Consider the following 22050-nt stretch of genomic DNA (forward strand, 5'->3'; position numbering starts at 1 on the left):
GGTGACCCTCAAATATTACAATCAGGTTTTTTTATAATTCCATCTAATTCAATCAAAAATAACCTGTCTAAAGGCAATTCCTGAAACACTTAAGTAAGAGCCCTTAACTAAGATACAAAATCATTCGTGAATTATCACATTTTGGGTCCAGTTATTCAACCTATTGTTAATCCATCTATGAGATCTTTTCCTAGGGCGTATTCTGAAAATCCTTAGCAAATGCCTTTCTGGAATCTAGATAGAAATGTATCCACAACATGTATTTCATACACCTATTTAGAAACTTTGTCAGACCAATACACAATGAAACATTAAGTTCAAAATATAAAATTATAAAGAAATGACCCAGAAATAAGCATTGTTTATTTGCAAATTATATCAATTTGGTATAATAGTGAAGCAGGTAAGCCCTAGAGTTAGGTAAATCTCATTCAAATCTCAACTCTGATACTTAGTCACTGTTTGACCTTGACTATGTTTAATGTCTTCAAGCTTCAGTTACCTCATGTGAAAAACTAAATATCTATTATAACATCTACCTCAAAAAGTTGTGATGAGAATTAAAGGAGGTAGTACATAAACAATGCTTAAACACAGGCAGCCTGTACTGTAACATTTCAAAAAGTATTAGTTATATGATAATTATTAAGAATTTGAGACGTTATCTCCATTTTTAAAATAACATCTAAAATGTTCCTTTATATTTACCCTATGACATTTCATGCTGTTTCTGAATACCACAGAAGACTAAAAACCATGAACTACTTAATTTCCTAGTCTTCAATTTAGAATTTGTCATATCTGAGAATTATGGTATGGTTCTGACAGCAAGATGTTTAATATTTAAGAAAGTATTGTATTAAGCAAACCTATTACTTTAAATAAGGAGTGAGTAATGACAAGCTTATAGAAGAATACTATTTTACTAGCAGTGATTATATTACTCTACTCTGTAGTCTACTATAAAAGGAAATCTATATGATCTACCTTCATGGAATATGATATTCATTTATTAAAAGATACTTAAGAATACACTCAATATAAGCTTTATTGGGCAATACAATGATCAAGCTCAGTGCTCTTCTTTGTTTTTGTAAGGCATTTGTTTATATGGCAGCTGTACTCAATAGCCATATCAATTCAATTTTTGAAGGAACCAGCAGGTTTAGGTGTCATGGTACTCATTATAATTGCAATCTTATTTAGTGGGGTTATTTTCAATGTTTTTTGACTAATAGCTAGTAATTTTCTAACACAAGTGATTATTCTGCTCAATGTAACAGATGATATTTTCCATAGTTACTGAACTGGTACCGTCTTAAGATTGACTACTTGAATACTGTCTTCATAATGGATGTATCAGTGATTTTAATTTGCTACTCCTCAAACACATAAAATATCTGGAAGGCATTAGAAGATTAAACTTGATTCTGTGTGGTGTCTCCCTAAAGATTCATTGATTTTCTAATAAATTTAAGCCAAGCCAGAGACTTAGAGGTCATGATTAAAGATCTGTTTTAAAGAACTGAAAGGGTATAGTAATATGTAAATTCAGTAAGCAAATTAAATACAGAAAAGCCTTTAGAAAAATGTGCTTCTTCATAGTAATTTTTTTCTCCAACAAATATGCTTTTCTCAGGTTTCTTAACTAGGAATTTTATTTTCTGAGGCTGGATTGATCCTAGTAGCTGCTACATTAATTAGGTTGGTCCTCCTGTGACACTCAGAGTCAGAGAGAGAACAACAAGCACTAACTTGAAAGGCATTTTGTTTTTTTTGAGGTGGAGCCTGGAGCAAGGAAAGAAATCTTGAGTGGGAGTCACAAAGGTTAGGAGGTAGGATCAGCACCGTGCTTAAGCTTATGTTGGTGGCTTTACTTTCCTGAGAAAAGATTTGGCCTCAGGGTCTGGGCATATAATATAACTTCTATTACTAAAGTTGAGGTGGGCTTACCAAGTACTAGTTTTTGGAAAGTGAATGATTTGGGATTCCTAAAAGAGTGTCTCAAGTACTATGAGGTGAAGTTAACACTTTCAGAAACTAGGGAAAGGCAGACTTCTTGCTGGGCACATTTTTGATTGGCAGTCACCTGAAGATAAAAAGAAAAACAGGACCCTTCTAAGGAACCAACCAGTGCTGTGCACAACAATTATAAAAGGTCCCGGCGCCAGGAGCTCTCTAAGAGAAAGTTGTCAGAGTTGATCGTGGCTGTGGTTTCCTTCCCTGAAATGAAAACATTATCTGCATCCCAGGTTAATATGGATGAGGGCTTATATGAAGCCTCTGTATCTAAAATGTAAACCTATCTTCCTTAAGAATAAAAGAGTGGCCTTTATGCAATGAGTAAAATTTGGTGTTGCCCTTGCTTGCAACCCAGAATGATCCTGAAGTTTCATATTCTTACACACTATTAAGAAACAGAAATGTAAATATGATTTGGGAGAATTTTCTACGGTCTACCTTCTAAGCACAGGATGGCCTGTACTAGAGTAGACATCAGGTTTCTTGTGGATGTGTGAGGATGGAGAATCTGTACCGTAATATCACTACCAGAGGACGGGGCGTCTTATACAGTATCCCTGGATTGACTGTGGGTGATACTCAAGTGTCCTTTCTGTGTTTATAGTCTGTTACTGAATAAAAAAGACTGTTAAGCTACACACTCAGGCCAGAATATGACATGATGCAAAAGGTGTCAATCTCTAACTTTGTGAACTATAAGCTATTACTAGCTTGAGGGTAACAGCTCCGTTTTCTTAATACTTTGAGTGAGTTCTACGAATTCTTTGCCACTATCTATGTAGGAAAAAATATGCCTAAAAGGAATTATTTATAATCCACTCCAAGAAAACTATGGAGTTTATAACACTGGTTTAGCTTGTAGTTAGTAACTTTGATCTTACTTCCACAGGTACTTTGTCAAAGTGGATTTCCCACTAAGGGAGTCCATGGTTGTGGTCCTGGTGTCTTGTAGGTCCACACACTGAGGGAATCAGCCTAGTGGTTGGTCTCTCCGGTTAATATCAAAACACACTTTAAGGTCCCCATGACTTCTAAATAGAGAAGATATCAAATTTTTCCTGTAATTTCCATGACAGCCTAGTGAAGCATTTCAACTGTCCGTGAACTGGAGAACTGATTGCTGGTGGTAGGCCAAAGTTAGAGAGGTAGGATTTTTCTGGCCATTGAAGCAAATGGCTTAGTAACGAGTTCTTGACAGATTGGTTTTAGAAAACTGGTGGCTTCATTGCTGGCAGCTTTCCTTAGTAAGAGGCTCTCTATCAAGGTAAAATCTAGGTATACAGGATATAATGTGTCTGCTTGCTCAGAGGACTGCAGGCAGTGTTGAGGACTACTGGGCCTGGTACAATCAAGAGTATACAATAGGATTGGGACTTCCCCTAGCCTCACGCGAGATCCTTTGCTAGCTGATATAACTACCCTGTGGCATGACTGTGTCCAACTCTAGCTAAAAGATGCCAGGTTTTTTTCATCTTGTAATGGACTAAGCAAGACAACTCCCTTTATTACATTTATAAAGAACAAGGTGAAAAGGGTCATTGAATATTAATCACAAAAAAACTCCTTCCTACAGAAGTAATATGGAGCTGATTAAAGGAAATCTTTAATACAGTGTGAATTTATATCTAGAGGGTTCTAAAGGGCTAAGGTTTTCAGATAGGAGAATGAAAAGATAAAATTTATATCTTAGCATTATGAGAGTAATATTTTTACCAATTTGCTCAATACAACCTTCAAAAGTTTCTCCAAAGTAGACAAAAGGGAATTCATGATCAAAAGCAAAGTGGGCTCCTGATCAACCGGGGTTAGATATAATACAAGAAAAATCCCTTGGTGATTTTTTTCTTGTAAGGGCTTAGTAACAGTGAGTTTGGGGGGTGGGTTAAGTGGCTTTTAAACCTCAGAGTATTTATGTGTGTCTCATCCTGAAGTCATGATTGTTTCAGGAATAATTTTTTTCTTATAATGTGATAGACCTGAATCTCCTAAGAAGTAGTAATTCTAACCAATTGATCTAAGAGATTGCCTTTCTAAAACAAAATTTATCAGCAAGGCACTATCACAAGCTTTATGGAAGGAGACCTAAGTGAAAAAGTCAAACTCTGGGCCTTTAAAGAGCTTAAAATCAAGTTGGAGGATAGGAATCTTGTTAAATTTATGCAACTTTAGAAATTAACGTGTACAATAGGAATGACACAAATAAGTAGGAATACAGAAAAGGGAGATAATACTTCTCCATTGTAAAAAGAAAGAGAGAAATAGAAATCAAGAAGGATATTCAAAGCCACGTAGAAAGAGCTATACTTTACATTGCAGAAGTGAGGAACCATTAGACACATTTAAGTAGAAAAGGACTGTGCTTTTCACAGTGTATAGATTGAACTTAATGTGGAAGAAGGAACTGATGAAGGAAGTTTAGTTAGATCACTTTGCAATTTCCTAGGTAAAAGGTATTGACGACTAAAACTAGATTGATGGCACTATGAATAAAAATAAGTTGAAAAAATTATGGCCATGGTGATTGAATTGCTACGCAATAATGAATTGTGAAAGTAGACCCTGTTTGAATTCTGATAAATCTTCATAATAATTAATAATCTCTAATCCTAATTCATTTCTACCTATATCTATAGTGAACTCCTTCTGTACCAAATCCCCTGGGTGGGGGTTGGGGGGGGGTGGGGCAGGGAGGAACTCTTCCATAAAATCAACTAACTGGAAAGTCAAAGAAAGACAAAGCTTCCATTTTTTCTCCAAAGAGTGACCTGCTATTGCGACTGAAGTAAAGTATTATGTCGGTGCTGTCATTTTCTTAATATTTGGCAAATTTAGTTCAGAGCATGAAAGGATGTTTGTGTAGGATGAACCATTGACCCAGGGAAGGGATTACAGCAGTGGACACAGCCATTGACTAGTCTTAGGGGAATTTCTGGCCCTCTCCTTGAGAAGTAAGGAAGTTACCCAAAAGGGTAGGGAAGAATCTGATTTATGGGCTAAATAGGAAAAAATAAAACAACAAGTTCTCGCTACCATGCTTCAATGAGAAAAGATGGGTTAAGAGCCCCTGGAGAGTAAGAACAAACTGAGTTTCATTGTTAAATGACTGACTTTATGCCCTGGCTAAACATGGAGATCAAGACTAGGAGTGGAGAAAAGGGCATGGCAACAGTATGTAACCTCCTAAACTTTATAGAAAAATATAAAAGCAATATCAGAACTACAACAGCAATATTAAGAGTATATTAAACAAACTATGTCCATATATTGTGCAATCTAACTCTTGTCAGTTTTCATAACAGTAACAAAACTCACTATTTTAATCCAAGTAAATTTAAAAGCAAAAGAATTTCTCAGAACTTTGGTTAATAATTGTTCACACTCACGAAGTTAGTTGTTTACTGCAATAATTGAACAACATTGGAAATTTCAGCACTTATTTCATTTTTTTTTGACAATTGTTTTTATTTGAAAATGAGGTCAAAACAGAAGCTTCACTTTTTTTATTTGGCAATCTTTAAGCATCCTGCCCTTCAATGATATCTCTATTTTTTTCTCACCTCTCTCAATGTCACCTCTTTCCTGACAACGTTCAGTAATCCTGGTAGTGGCTGTAAAGCAATCACAGATTCCTGGGGTTAAAGAAAGCAGCTACAGCCTAGTTCAGAATCATGGACAGGGGATAAATCATCCTTCACATAGGCTCTAGGAGCTTAGTTCTGTGAGAACTTGAAGCAATGACTAGAGAAGAAAAGGAACAAAAAAGATAAATATTTCCTCTCCAAAACTATCTGTCTTTCCCCTGTCCCCACCATTGTCTTATCTATTTTCCTGAATTGTGGTACAGACAAGGCTGGTACCTTAAGACTAGAAACAAAAAAAAAAGAGAGAGACAGAAAGAAGACTTGAAATGCTTATCTTGCAACCAACGAAACTCTAACTACAAATGTCCAGGGAAGGATAAATTTAAAGTAATATGCAATCAAAGCACCAAAGGAGTGTCATTCTAATTTAAAAAAGTGATTCATATTTTGAGAAGGTATTCATTGACTTCATTCACTATCATTTATTAAAGTAGTGTCACCAAATTGACTTATAAGATGCTGGGTAACCAAGGCCATGTATCACTCAGATATCCCTCAGAGAAAATATTCTCAAATAAGTGTAGTTAGATGGCAGCCTTCAGCTACCACACTTCCAGAATTTGCTGAAATATTCATCCAAGTCCACACTCTCCCCAAGCTGCTCCCAACCAATGACTGAACACAGTGGAGGTAACAGAGCTGACCACTTATGCCCAAGGTGGGACTCCTCTAACAGGAAAACTTTTCTCTAGGACTCTTCATTGGTCTGACACTTTCTCGTAGTCTCACTGCAGTCAATTTAAGGCTTTTCACACCCAGGCTTCCTTCCTTCCTCCTCTCCTTTCACAGTTGTCAGATCTATATCAAGTTCCAAAGGCTTTTCTTGCCTACATCTGCTGTTTCTTCACATTATCTCTGAAATGTTTCCACCAAAAAAGCTATTCTAATTCTTTCATGTTGGTGTGTGCTTCTGGTATTACACTTTGCTTACATATATGACAAAAGTTACCAAACAATTACAAAACCACTAAGAGATGTGAAATATTAAATTTAATGATTTCACTAAAACATCCATCCTTCCAGCCTTATCTCTTTCTTCTTCTGTTCATTTTTTCTCTCTCTCTCTCAATTCCTTTTCTAGATCCTGTCTGAATTTACTGTGACAAATTGGAAAAACAGAATGAAGTTTGCCACGTCTTTTTCAGCAACACTTTTAGGAAATGTACCCACACAGATGAGCAGAAATTAGACAACAGTACTGCTAACTCCATTATGTGTTTTCAGTGTGTATAGACTGTTCTTTTGTGGGGTTTTTTTTGTTTGTTTTTTTGAGGAAGATTAGCCCTGAGCTAACATTTGCCCCCAATCCTCCTTTTTTTGCTGCGGAAGAGTGGCCCTGAGCTAACATCTGTGCCCATCTTCCTCTATTTTATATATGGGATGCCTGCCACATCATGGCTTGACAAGTGGTGTGTAGGTCTGGGCCGGGCAGTGAAACCCAGGCTGCCGAAGAGGAGCATGTGAATTTAACTGCTACACCACCCGGCCAGCCCCTAGACTGTTCTTTTATTGACGCTTAAGAAGGGGGAGGGAAAGATGAATGTGTGGTTTAGCTCTGAGCTGACTAGGGATGCTGAAGGTAGAGGAGTGAATGATGTAGCAGCATTGTCATGAAGAAGCAGTGACTGCTTATCTTGAAAGTCTGCTCCAGTTTCAGTTTCCCAGAACAATGGAAGCTCTAATATTTAGAAGAATTATAGTAATATTTCATTTTATTAAAAATATTTATAGGGGCCGGCCTGGTGGCACAGTGGTTAAGTTGCACATTCTGCTTCAGCAGCCAGGGGTTCGCCGGTTCGGATCCTGGGTGCAGACATGGAACCACTTGACAAGCCATGCTGTGGTAGGCATCCCACATATAAAGTAGAGGAAGATGGGCACAGATGTTAGCTCAGGGCCAGCCTTCCTCAGCAAAAAAAGGGAGATTGGCAGCAGATGTTAGCTCACGGATAATCTTCCTCAAAAAAACCCCACAAAAACATGAAACAACAACAACAACAACAAATATTTATAGAAAAAGTAAAATAAGAAGCAAATCTTTCTGAAAGAGGCTATGATTGAAGGCTTATATTTAAATGTACCTTTCAGGTTCTTCAAGAGGAAATAAGCATTCAGATAATAGCAAATTCTCTTGATAACTGCAAATTATTACCCCTTTTCTATATCATCATAACTCCAAAATCCCTAGGAAAGTCCTCATAATAGGCAGTTTCTGGAAAAATGATGTGGAAGGGATCTATTCAAAATGCAAAGATGACCTATTTTAACTAGACATTTACACACCATGCACTTAACAAAAACCTGGATGTAGATTAACTCCATTGCTTTGACACTGATAAAGGTCCATATTCAGACATGAGTTACAGAAGCAAGTTGCTATGAAGTAACGGATGCTGAAGGCAAGGAGGAGTGGTGCGGGAACTATAAAATCATAAACTCAGATATGCCTCCAAGATCATGACATACAACATTGTTCATAATTAAATTGGAATTCACCTTAATTATTTTCTAAGGCAACCATTTTATTCATTTTTGTCAAGTTATTTTTTAGAGAGCTTAAAGAAAAACAGTACAGTTGTCCCCCTATATCCACGGTTCTGCATTGTGGTTTCAACCAACCGCAGACCACAAGGCTTGTGATAGTTGCATCTGTACTGAACATGTACAAACATTTTTTCTTATCATTATTCCCTAAACAATATAACAGCTATTTACATAGCATTTACATTGTTTTAGGTATTATTCTTAATCTAGAGATGATTTAAAGTATACAGGAGGATGTGCATAGGTTAAATGCAAATACTATGCCATTTTACATAAGGCACTTGAGCATCCATGGATTTTGGTATTTGGACCGGTCCTAAAACCAATCCCCCAAGGATCCAAGGGACGTCTATATTTGTGGCATCAGGGAGAGAATATAATCCACTTATTACTGGAATTTTCTATGGATAATCCATAGTGATCTTTTGCCACAGCTGGTTTTCATAACATACTTAAATCATTGTGACATTACAATAGGAATGTGAGTAATTCTTCACATGTTTGTTTTAAGGACATTGAAGAGTTTATAGACCTAAAAAATAACATCTTAATTACTTTTATTTAGGAAAATCAAAATAAAAATGGTCTATGTTATTATTCAGGAGCTTTAAGTTTGAAACAAAATTTCACGTTTTATTTGAAGTAACGTAAATGTATTTAACAAAAGATTCATTTTAAAAGAATGAAATTCTTATAAAAGATAACTGTGAAACTATTTATTTGCCTAAAATAAATCTAAAAGATGTATCTAAATTTTGCTTCTACTTATATTGTACACAAATGTATTCAAATTTCAACACTTATAAAACAACTTATCTATCTATCCATCTTGTGCATAAGCTTTGGTCCACATATTACACTTTAAAAATCTATTATATGTTTGCTTCAGTATTGTTTACAATGACACCTAGAAATATTCTTGAAAATCCATTAATGGAAGGAACAAATAAATATTACGTAAGTGTCTTGAAATATTTGCATCACTTAGAAATAATGAAGTGGAAAGTTTTCAAGGCATGTTGTTAAATGGAAAAAAGAAAAGGAAAGGAAAAAGAAACCTCAAGTTGCAGATGCAATATAGCACAGTGATTAAGACCATAGACTCTGGAACTAGACTAAGTTTGAATACTGATTTTGTCACTTACTTGCTGTATGAAGGGAAAGTTTAACTGCTTTATACATTGGTTTCCTCATTTGTAAAAAGGAGGTCAAAACAGTACTTACCTCATATGGCCATTGTAAGGATCAAATGAGTCATTAATATGAAACAATTGTAACAATACCTACTACAAAGTCAGTGCTACATTAGTGCTCATTTATTTACATACATAATGGTCTAATTTATGTTAAAAGCACAGAGATATACAATATAAAACTACTTATTCTATATGAACATAGATATGTATGCAAGCACACAAAAAAAGGTGTATGAACATACATTCCAAACTGATACCAATGTGTAATTATGAGCATTAAAGGAGATCCTTTGCTTTTTGGTTATTTTACATGGAGAATATAATTCGTACATTATTTTTGTGATTAAATTCTAAATACATTTTTACACCCAATAAATGTAACTTTAAAAAATGGTGAAGATTACATTCATTGACATATTGACATAGAAGAGTGTTCATGCACATATCAAGTGCAAACAAGTAGATCAAAAGATAGTATTAATTGTATTAATATGAAGTCATTAATGTAAAATTATGTGGTTGTATTTGTGTATGGAATGATAATATTAACAACTAATCTGGTTAGGTGGTTTTGACTTTCTTCTTTATATAGAGAGAGATACATGAATACATAATTATACATGCATACATATCTATACAGTATTTTTTAAACTCTATGAAAACTACTTTATTGTGAAAAAATAGCAATAGTGAGGCTAGCTAATTATACCATCATGCAACATCCTGCATTCAAAATACATATGTTGACAGCACAACCAAGTACCATTGGTGAAAGGAATGAATTAGAAAGGTTATGAGTATACTTACCCACCAAATGCCTGAAGTGCAGAGAATTTGGAAGCATCCAAATCATTGCCACCTACTATTCGAGCCTTAAATGAAAAACAAGAAAACAAAAACAAAAACAAGAAAAAACAGGCTTTTAGCATACTACAGCTGTGTATACGTGAATTTGGGACACGGGTCAACTGCACTAGACACGTAAGACCTAGTATGACAGATGCTAAGCAGGGTCAGCTCCAAGTCAAAGCTACTGTGTTTTTGTGAGTGGAGGTTTTGAAATTAGCCATCAGCATTTAAACAAAAACACTGGCAGAGTCCGGGAAAATATTATATTTCAAATACTATTTGCCCTTAAAACTTGGTATGTGCAGTGAAGTCATGAATCAGTCAGAGAGATCATAATTAGCCAGACTTAAGAACAGATGCTGAGTTTGACCGTAGCAGACCCCCAGGTTGGCAAGTGTAAGCTAAAGTAAGCGCAGCTGGCAAGGTGTAACCTCTTCGTAAATGCAACATATCAGGGCACACTTAAAGGACAACCAAAGAATGGAAAGCTGGGATAACATGCACATTTCACAACTAAAACAGAAGAACCAACACAGGTCTAAGATGTCACAAACAAACATGTACAAAAGACAAGATCCCTCAGGAGGGAAGAAAAAGTATGATTTAAAACCTTTTCATCCACAGAACTGCTATCTGAAAGAGAATCAGGAAAAGAGGGATAAATGTTAGATGGAGTACTTGTCAAGAAATCATATAAACATATACATGAGCAAAGTGTTATTGTGTTACATTGTTTAAAATCATGAACGAACAGAATTTCAAGGCTGAACTTCAAGAGAAGAGAGATAGTTGGTCCTCACCATTTAAAGAGCTGGAAAATGAGCCAGAATGCTTGAAAAGTATAAAAGTGTGATTATGGAACTTAATGAAAGACAATGCATCATATAAAGAAAAGAACACAGTTGAAGAATCAGAAGTCCTAGGCTCCAGCTGCTCTGTCACTTACTAAGTGTTCTAAGGGTTCTGTCACTTACTAAGCACATTGAGCAAACTACCAAATTCTCTGGAGTCTAGAGTCTAGACCTAGCTCTGAAATAAAGTCACTAATACTTTGCCTATTTGCTTCCAAACATTGTTGAGAGGATCAACTGAGATCAATATGTGAAAATAAACCTCAGATGACTATATAAATTAAATATGTTTTGATAAGGGACTGTTTATTCATGGCTTCTCATATCATAGAACTTGAGCTAAAGATTAAATATATTTCACCTCTCAAATAAGGAAACTGATGCCTGAAGGGGTTAAGTGAGTTGATTAAGATCACAAAACTAGTAAATGGCAGAAGTGGGATACAAATCCAGGGTCCTGATCCCCCCTTTACTGCTCTTTAGATCCAATGTTCAGTGAGTTGAACAAAACAGTGAGGGATAGTTGGTTTACAGTTCTCCAATGTAATTTAAGATAAATCACAAAGTCCACATTTCTTAGTTCCAACTGCTCATGGGCCCAAGTAGATGAACAATGGACTACTAAGTTTTTTTTTTTTTTTTAGACTCAAGTCTAAATCTGCCAGGGTCATCGTGGTATGGTTAATTTCTACCTGACATAGTACATTGCTCTTAAACTTATTAATCAGTTTTGCTTATTAGCACAAAGCTGGAGGAGCTTCTTTATGAATACAAGCTGGCAGAAAGCTAGAACTGGAGTGACCTTGGGGTTCATGTCGTCCAAACTTCTCATTTCTATAGATGAGCCCCAGAGAGGTAAAGATTTACACATTGTCATCTAGCTCGGTGATGACCTTTATTGATGAAAATCTGAAACATATTTGTTTTATTGACTCGTTAAGTATAAACTAATTACCATACCTAAATATTTTTATGCAATATTTTAGAGATTTACAACATCTCAGGGTAATATCTTTGAATATAAAACAGGGTAAGGCAAAATGTAAAGTAATAAAAGACCAATCTTATTTATAGCCATAAATGTCTTAAAATACTACATAAATATATAAAATAAAATTCAGCATTATATCAGAAGAATAATATATCACATACTTGAAGATTTTATCACAAGCATGATTTAAAATCATGGAATAAACTATATGTCATATTAACTGGTCAGAAAATATGTATCTGCATTTGAACAGGCACCAAAAAGTCATTTGTTAAAATTTCAAAACCATCTAAATATTTTTTTAAACCTATTTAAAATGGGATGGAATGAGTCTTCCTTAAGTTTAATATGTTAAAAAAAATCTTTCAGAGTCATCAACTTAAATGTAAAATATTAGCGCCTTCCTGGTATCATTAAAAGTAAACAAAAATATCCACTACCATCATTTTAACTTATTTCTAGAAATTCTGACCAATATATTAAAACGCAAAGCAGAAATAAACAATATACATGTTAGAAGGTAGGATACAAACTTATCATTTTCAGGAATTACAATATTATACCCAGAAAATAAACAAAAAAATCACCTGGAAAGATTAGAGTTAATAAAATAGGTAGAAAAGTAAATATATAACCAACATGTAAACACAATAATAAGCTATTTCCTATTTACTAGCAATAAGTGGTTTGGAAAACAATGACATTAGATTTGATTTCAAATATCCAATACTTTGACATTGATATAGCTGGCGTCTATATCAACCATCCCACTGAATAAAGGTAATCTTACCAAAGTCACTAATTATTTTTCAGCTGCAGAATCAGGTAGTACATTTCAACTTTTTCATTGATTGATTCATTCATTCGTTGAATACATATTTTTACAAATTATCAATGATCTCTTTTGTTTAGTTTGACTCCTTTCTTGTCCTCATGCTATATTCTTCCCCTTGAAACCTTTCTACAATACAGATATGATCATATCACTTCCCTTTTAAAGCCCACCAATGTTACCTACTGCCCACATGAGAGAAAATCAGATTCTTGTCTACTGCAGCTTCATGGCTCATTAGTTCTCATTCACATCCTACACTTTGGCCACGACTAAATTCTTGCCTTTCATTTCCATGCCACGCTCTCTGAAATGTGCGCCTTTGCACTTTCAGTTTCCTTTCCCTAGAACAGGTGCTCCGCTTCTTCACCCAGCTAACTGCCTGTCAGCCTCCAGTACTCAGGTGAAGCATAACCCCCTCTCCTGGAAATTTGTCACTTCTCAGGGATTCATGGTATCTGTACATGAGCACTGTACTGGGTATTCCTCTTGGCTAATCCTCATCCTTTGCCGCTTTCCTTATCTGCAATCCTCCTAGACACAAGTTCCTCGATGATAATCTATTCTTTAACTTCTTTTTCTTAACTTCTACTATATTCCTGATATATAGTAGATGATCAATAAGTGTTTGCTGAACATTGAGTGAACAACTTTACATAAGCTACACCACTTTACAGAAGCATCTAAAAATCTTAATAAAGGAAACTATTATTTCACCTTCCTGTATAGGTAGGGTGAATTATTTTCAACAGATTTATAGATCTAACAGTTAAAATCCTAATGGCAAGTTGTTGAAACTTGAAATAATCAAAATTTCAAGTGTAACTGGATTAATGAACAAGCGAAAATATCTAAGACTTCTTTAATGGAGATTTATGAGGAGAGTCTATACAAATATTGAAAATCTATAATAACTAAAACATTAAAGTCCTGGTAAAATAATAGATTAAAAGATCAGTGAGACATAAAATATAGCTAAGTAATCTACCTTTATACTTAAGAATTCAGTGAATCAGAAAGGACATATTATTATCAAAGACAAAGAGAAATACCAGTTAATAAATGATGCTTAGACCGCAGCTTAAGTATCTGTAATATTCATTTGTATCCTCATTTCACGTATATCCCAACGAGTTACACATGTATTAAATAATTAAATATAAAATAAAGTAAGTAAAAGCAAGTAAAAATAGCAAAATATTTATTAACCCTATGGAATGAGAAGATATGCTGAAACTTAGAGGTAAAAGAATATACTACAAAGAAAAGTTTAATAAATTTATGTTCATTTAGTACTTGTGTATATAAAAATAATTAAAAAGAAAATAAAAATATATTTGCTGAAAACATGTATACTAATTAATGTTCAGTCTATAAAGAATTCTTACATGTCTATAAAAATGACCCTGATAATCCAATAAATAAATGGTCAAGAACATGACTAGATAATTCACAAATTAGAATGTAACAATGGTAAATGAGGATAAAAAATGATCCAATTTATTAAAGCTTTGCCTAATCATGATTATAAAATTAGCAAAGATTAGAATAATGATATTAATGCTATTAAAATTAATTCCCAAGGCTTTTGAGAGTGTCATGAATCAGACACTCTGACGCTCGGTTGATGACAGTGACAATTATAATAAAATTTTCAGAACACTTTTAGTGATATCTAGTAGTAAATTTTGTTTGATTGGGAAATTCCTTTTTTGGAAGTTGATTCTAAAGAAATCATTTTTGTTACTGATTGAAGTGTGCTCCCCCAAATTCATATGTTGAGGTCTTAAGCCCCAGTACCTGAGAACGTGGCCTTGTTTGGAAATAGAGTTGTTGGTTAAGATGAGGTCATACTGGAGTGGGGTGGTTCCCAATCCAATTGGACTGGTGTCCTTACAAAAAGGAGAAATTAGAAGATAGATACATACTCAAGAAAAACATCACATAAAGACTGGAGCTATGCTGCCACAAGCCAAGGAACTACTAGAAGCCAGGAGAGAGTCCTAGACAGATCCTTGCCTAGCGCCTTTAAAGGGAACATTGCCTGTCGACACACCTTCGTCTCAGACTTCTAGCCTCCAGAACTGTGAGACAATAAACTTCTGTTGTTCTAACAAGTCACTCAGTTTGTAGTACTTTGTTACATCAGCCCCAGCAAACTAATATAATTTTAAATACTGAAAGAGAAAGTCTATGTGTGAAGATATGCATTATCCCATTATCAACAATAAAAAACTAGAAAAATATGCATGATCACGTGTAGAAGCATGGGTTGAAAATTATGTTCCATGACCTTGATGCAATAATTTGCATATTAAAATTAATTACAATTAAAATAAATGGATTTAAAAGACTATAATAAAATGTAGGAAATGCTTGTAGTATATATACATGTGTATATATCACACATGTTGCATATATATGTAATCGATACACACACACATTATCTCATGATGGCTTTGCTCTCTGATGAATTGCCTTTTACTCTACATATAGTTGTTTTGCTTAGTCAAATTCCGGTTAAATCTCTGCAGTTACATGCTGGATATTCTCTACAATGCTGCTCCCAATGCTCCTTGTCTTAAAGTCATATCGTCTCATAAGGTGATTTTGTAGTTCAGTGACGTAATATCTTTAATATAGGACCTTGGTGCATCCACCTACTTTATAGGAAACCTCCTCTATAATGGGATTAAAGTGAAGTTCCAAAGACTGTACATTTCTTAATGTCTCAAAATTCCATAAACTAGTTATTTAAAAAATTTGTAAAACTTATATTTACTAGGTGAACATCCCTCTTCTATGATCCATGCTACAGGAGAACTGAAAAAACTAAAATCTTTAGTGTATAGGAATGCACGTGATATAAGTTAAACCCATTATAGGTTCTTATGTGAGCATCCCCGAGAAGGAAATCTCAATGTGATTTAGGCAACATGTGGCCTCTTTAACCCTCAGTTTTCCTTCACATGTAAGTAAACTAAAGTTTGAGCAGCATATATCTAAAGCTTCTAACTCTAAACTTTATGATTTTGTTTGTTTTGATTTTGATTTTGATTTTGTTTTGGTTTGCTTTTGTATAATGAATTTTTACTATAACAAAGAATACTCATTGGTTACAATAAAAAATATTTAAGATTAATACCTAATGCCTAAATTTGAGATTTATAATCACTTCTCAATTTTTTAAGATAAAAGTAAAACTTGTGCTCTCTTTCCTGACATTTTACCCTGATTGTAACACACTTTCTGAAGGAAATTTGGATAGATCTGTACGTTTGTAAAGAATTTGAGTTCTAGCGTCCTACCTGGCTTAGAAATGTCCTTCGACTTCTTTGCTCTAAAGTCGTTCAGTGATAACATAAATCTCTCACTGGTCATAATATTGTTCATTATCTGCTTTGGAAATAGCTTTGCTTTATTTACTACCATATCAAAATATATGACTTTTAAAACATATACAGAATGCCTGAAAGTCCTGAGATGGAAGCTGAAAGCAGTTTTGAGAAAAGCCTATAACGTAATCAGAGGATTGCTGAGTTGCCATTGACCTTTACAGGGTACCTACTATGTGCTCGACATTCTACAAAGCATTTTATCTGCTCTTTTATTGAATCCCCTCAACTGTCTTGTGAGGTATCAATATGCGTTAGATGCCGCCAGGGCAGAGGGAGCAGTTTGGCATGGCTCATGTTTCAGTTGTAATTCTGGATGCAGTGGGGTGAGTGCTAATTGAGAGATTAATGCTGTCGTAACTCACATCTCACACATTTTTGTTCACTTATGGGCTGGGGAGTAACCTGAAAAAATGAGTCACAATGACAATACAATATGATGGGATATATGAAAGATATGAACAAGTTGATATAGGAACACAGAGAAAAGATCTCAAAACTGCATCCAGAGAAGGCATTGTGTTTGGAAAGAATTCACAGGGGAGATGATTTATGAGTGGGTGTTTATCAGATGAATGAAGGCATTCTTGGCAGAGGGAAAAGAATTTGCAAAGGCATTGAAGCTCGAAAGAGTATAGAGTGTTAGGAACTGAAACATGGGTGTGCAACAGTAAAGAATTATAAGAAATAAAAGGCAGATTAATAGGGTTCATAGCATGAAAGTCTTCGTATATCCTATTAAATAATTTAAATTATATCCTAATTTCAATGTGGAATCACAGATTGTTTTCAAGCAAGACAGTGACATGTAACATGATCAGAATTTTATCTTCTCTTTTTAAAAATCCAGGGCAGTTCTCTGGACCATAAGGCAGAATAAGATGATATAGAAGGAGTTTGTTCTCCAGTCCATCTATACCACAATTCCACACACATACACAAATGCTAGATAAAATAATTTTCAAAATTTTAAAACATCTAAGCTGAAAAAGAAAAATAAACATAATCTCCCAATCACTACAAATGAAGTAGCAACTTAAAACTAACTATTAATGAAGCTAAAAGCCAAAATTGCTCACAGGGGTATTGAAACAACTCATTCATTCATTCAGCAAACATTGATTAAGTGTCCCCTACAAGCTAAGCATTGTGCTAGGGACTAGGGATACAATACTTGAAAATAAAAATAAATATCATTACTCTTCATGGAACTTTAATGGCAAGCCCACACCACAGAATCTATGCATAAGAAAGGCTAAAACTTGTTTTGGAGCTACCTGGATAAGGCAGTAAGTCAATACAGTATAAATACACTCATACACAATAAATGCATGAGATAAAAATGACCTATGAGAATAGAGAAACAAAAGGAAGTTTTCCATCTACCTAAGGACACAAACGGAAAAAATTTACCCATGAAAAAACAAAACTTCTGACCTGTACCAACTGTGGACTCAAACTCACAAACTGAAATACATTTATTCTTTTAATATAAAATACTATTAAAAATTGACGACACACGGGGCCACAAAAGAAACCTCAACATATTCCATAAAAACGTTATCATAAATAATAAATAAATTAAATAAGAAGTCAAGAATGGACTGGCAATTAAATAATAAACAAATAAAAAACTGTATTTGGAAACTTATGAACATCCCCGAATATGATTTACAGAGGGAAAAAAGTAGAAATGATGAAATACTTATAACTAAACTAAAATTAAACATATATAAAGACGTACACATACATACATATACTTTTGGAATAAATCTGATTAAATAGAAGGAGGATTACAGCCTTAAAAGTATGTTTTAAATATAATTAAAAGATTTAAAATAGACAAGGAAAGAACGCAACTCAAGAAGCTAAAAAGAAGAATCATAGCAAAACTGAAAGATAGTAAAAATCAGGATGGCAAAGAAAAGATAGGAAATAATGATGTAAAATTATTTTGTGAAAAAAATGATATGAAAACATTGTTTTTTTAAAACTTTAATGAAACATCAAATCTCTAGCAAGACTGATTAAGCAAACGGATTGTATATATGAACAATATTATTACGTAAAAAGGATATAACTAAAGATGCAGTGGAGATTTTTTAAAGTTTAACAGTATGCTACAAACATCTTCATGTCAATTAATGCTAAAACTTAAAGAAATGGGTAATTTTCTAAAAACATTAAATTAACAAAATATAAATTTTTAAAGGATATAAATTACCAAAATTTATATGAAAATAATATAAAGCCTAAACATACTGATAATTACATGAATCGGTAGGATAATCTCCCCAAGAAAGAATACCAGATGATTTTAAAAGTAATTTTTATCAAATCTCTATGAAATAGATAATACCATTGTAACACAAACTTGACTACAGAAGTAAGATGGACACGTAGAATGGAAACAGGAGATGCATCCAACTAATTTTCTAAGGCTACTGTATCCTTGATATTGAAATGGGAAAAGGATAGTACATAATGAGATAATAAACCAGTATCATATATGAGCTCATAAGCAAAATTCTAAATAAAATTTTTGTATGTGATCCAGCAGTATACATCAGCATATACATTTATCCAAGTTGCATTTATCCAAGTTGTATTTATCCCTGAGATAAAGAAGTGCTGTAACAATATAAAATGAAGTGAACTTATGCTTCCAGGAAAAAATGGATAGACTTACCTTCCTTATTACTCCCACTAAATACAACTAAAAACTTTGGGCATTATATATAAAACAAACATATATATAAAACTCTGAAATGGAAAGAAGGCGGCATGCTGGTTAGCGACTTTGTACTCAAAGTACAACATGGTGATGAGCTTGTTGGGTTTCCTTTTTGCCTTGAATATGCCAAAGCGGGTAGTGGAGAAGCCATCAACCCAGAAATGTCAATGATGCAGACAAGCAGAGCCCTAAGGATAGCCTACTCTCTCCACCAGAAGGACCAAGAATAGGCTAGAAAGACAGAAAACTGTTAGACAATAATTAACCTATTCTAGCTAAACAGCACAGAAATGGCCTCCATTCCCACTTCTGTCAGCAAAGGCCAAGAGGAGTACCTAGACTTCTGCCCTTGCGAGGCTGTAATGAGGTGCTCTAACTCCCCACATTAGCTGGAGTACTGCCAGAGAAGGCCAAGTGGGGAGTTGTAAATCACACAGGAAGCCTGAATTTCTGCCCTAAAAAAGTGGTAAAGAGGCATCCTTTCCCTCCTCTCTGGAGTGATGTTAGAGAGACCTAGTAGAGAATCAGGACTTTCACCACTGCTTAGCAGTAACAAGGTCACCATCCACAATGTCAGTGGTGGCCACATAGGAAGCAGCAACTAGGCACCCAGTCCTTCTAAGCTAGGATGGTATAAGCAGAGACCTAGTGGGAAGCCTCAACTCCCAGTCAAGACCCATAGTAACAAGAAGTCCCTTCCCCTAGGTGTCTGGAAACTGAGAACCTGGACTTCCACCTCCACCTAACAAATGAGTCACAGCTCCCATTCAACCGCTGAAGCAGTGTCAGACAAGGCCTGCTAAAATATAAGATTTAAATAAGATCCAAAGTCTTGTAACACAATACCCAAAATGTCCAGGTTTCCATGAATAATCACTTCTCATACCAAGAACCTCAAACTGAGTGAGGAAAGACAACAGATGCCAATGTGATAACACAGATGTTAGAAATATCTTGTGAGGATTTTAAGCAGTCATCATAAAATTTTTTAACAAACAATTATAAATATGGCTGAAACAGATGAAAAAATAGAAAGTTTTAGTAAAGGAGTAGACAGTCTCAGCAAAGAAATTTAAGATATAAAAAAGAAACAAATGGAAATTTTAGAATTGAAAAATGCAACAACTTAAATAAAATACTAAATGGATGGGCTCAACATCCACTTGAGAGAAAAACAAATCAGTGAACTCAAAGATAGAATCGCAGAAATTACACAATCTGAACTATAGAGGCTGATCAAAAAAGTGAACAGCCTCAGGGGCATATGGGATTATGAAAAAAATATAAAAATCTAATATTCATCTCAGTAGAGTCACAAAAGGACAGGAGAAAGAGGAAGGGGATCGTATGAGTCTACTCGAACTGCTATAACAAAATACCATAGATCGGGTGGCTTAAGCAACAGACATTTATTTATCACAGTTCTGGACATTGGAAAGTTCAAGATCAAAGCACCATCAGACTTGGTTCTTGGTAAGGACTTGATTTCTGGCTTGCACATGCCCACCTTCTCAATGTGTCCTCACATGGCAGAGAGAGAGCAAGCTCTGATCTCTCTTCTTTTTCTGATAAGGACACTGATCCTATTATAGGGTCCCACCATCATGACCTCATCTAAATATAATTCTTCCCAAAGGCCCCACCTTCAAATAGCATCATATTGGGAGTTAGAGCTTTAACATATAAATTTTGGAAGGACACAAACATTTAGTCCATAACAGGGCTGAAAGTGCACTTAATGAAAAAAATGACTGAAAAATACCCCAAGTTTGGCAAAAATTAAAAAACCAAAACACAAACCTGCAGAAGCAGCTAAGTGAACAGGATAAACACAAAGAAATTCATGTAAAGACACATCACAATCAAACTTCTGAAAACTAAAATCAAAGAAAAAATATTAAAAACAACCAGACAGAAATTGAACGTTATCTATAGGAGAACAACATGTTGAATAAAAGTGGATTTCTTATCAGGAACCATAGATTCAAGAAAGAAATGGCATCACAGTGTTCAATGCCGAAAGAAGAAAATTATCAACCCAGGATTCCATATCCAGGGGAAATATATCTTCAGAAATGAACAAGAAATCAAGACAGTCTCAGATGAAGGAAAACTATGAGACTTCTTAACCAGCTGACCTACTCTAAATGAATGGTTAAAGAAAACTTTTGAAACAGAAAAAGAAACGACAAAAGAAGGAATTTTGAACATCCAAAAAGAGAGACTATGTTTAGAGCAAAACTATGAGTGAATACAGTATACTTTTCTTCTCCATTTGAGTTTTCCATATTATGTTTGATAGTTGAAATGAAAATTATAACAGTATCTAATGTGGTCATAAATATTTAGAGAGAAAATATTTAAGACAATTTTACTTTAAATGTGGTGAAGTAAAGGGTATAGAGGGAGCTAAAGTTTCTGAACTTCACTTGAACTGGTAAAATTTATATACCAGCAGTCTTTGATAAATTACATATATATAATGTGTAGTAGGCAAAATAATGGCCCCAAGGATGACCATATTATAATCTTTGGAAACTGAATATTTCATGTAACATGGAAAAGGGGAATTAAAGTTGCAGATGGAATTAAGGTTGCTAATCAGCTGACTCTGACATAGGAATATCATCCAGGGTTATCTGGTGGGTCCACTATAATCAAAAGGGCCCTTAAAAGGGAAGAAGGAAGTAGAAAAGTGAGGTCAGAGTGATGCAATATGAGAAAGCTCAGCACACAATTCCTGGTTTTGAAAATGGAGAAAGATGGTCATGAGACAAGAAATGTGAACAGTGTCTAGAAGCTGAAAAAGTCTGGAGACAGATTCTTCCCTAAGCTTCTAGAAGGGAATAGAGCTGAGCTGAAACCTTGACTTATGCCAGTGAGGCCTGTATCAGACTTTTCACCTTCAGAATTCTAAGGTAAAAATTTGTATTGTTTTAGTTTGTAATAATTTTTTAAGGCTGCTATCAAAAACCTACACACAATGCAATATCTA

The 22050-nt window shown here is 34.6% G+C and overlaps 1 protein-coding gene across 9 annotated transcripts in view; it reads right to left on the bottom strand.

The window, feature by feature from the left end:
• UNC13C (unc-13 homolog C) overlaps window positions 1–22050 on the bottom strand; it is a 585940-nt gene that overhangs the window by 411905 nt on the left and 151985 nt on the right. For all 9 annotated transcript variants that reach the window (XM_070579899.1, XM_070579965.1, XM_070579933.1 and 6 more), the window contains 2 exons: window positions 10863–10885; window positions 10211–10275 (listed from right to left, as the gene is read on the bottom strand). In XM_070579899.1, coding sequence (XP_070436000.1) covers window positions 10211–10275; window positions 10863–10885 — 88 coding nt within the window. The remainder of the gene's footprint in view (window positions 1–10210; window positions 10276–10862; window positions 10886–22050) is intronic.

Source organism: Equus przewalskii, chromosome 1 (genome assembly GCF_037783145.1).
Source record: "Equus przewalskii isolate Varuska chromosome 1, EquPr2, whole genome shotgun sequence".
NCBI classification, from domain to species: Eukaryota; Metazoa; Chordata; class Mammalia; order Perissodactyla; family Equidae; genus Equus; species Equus przewalskii.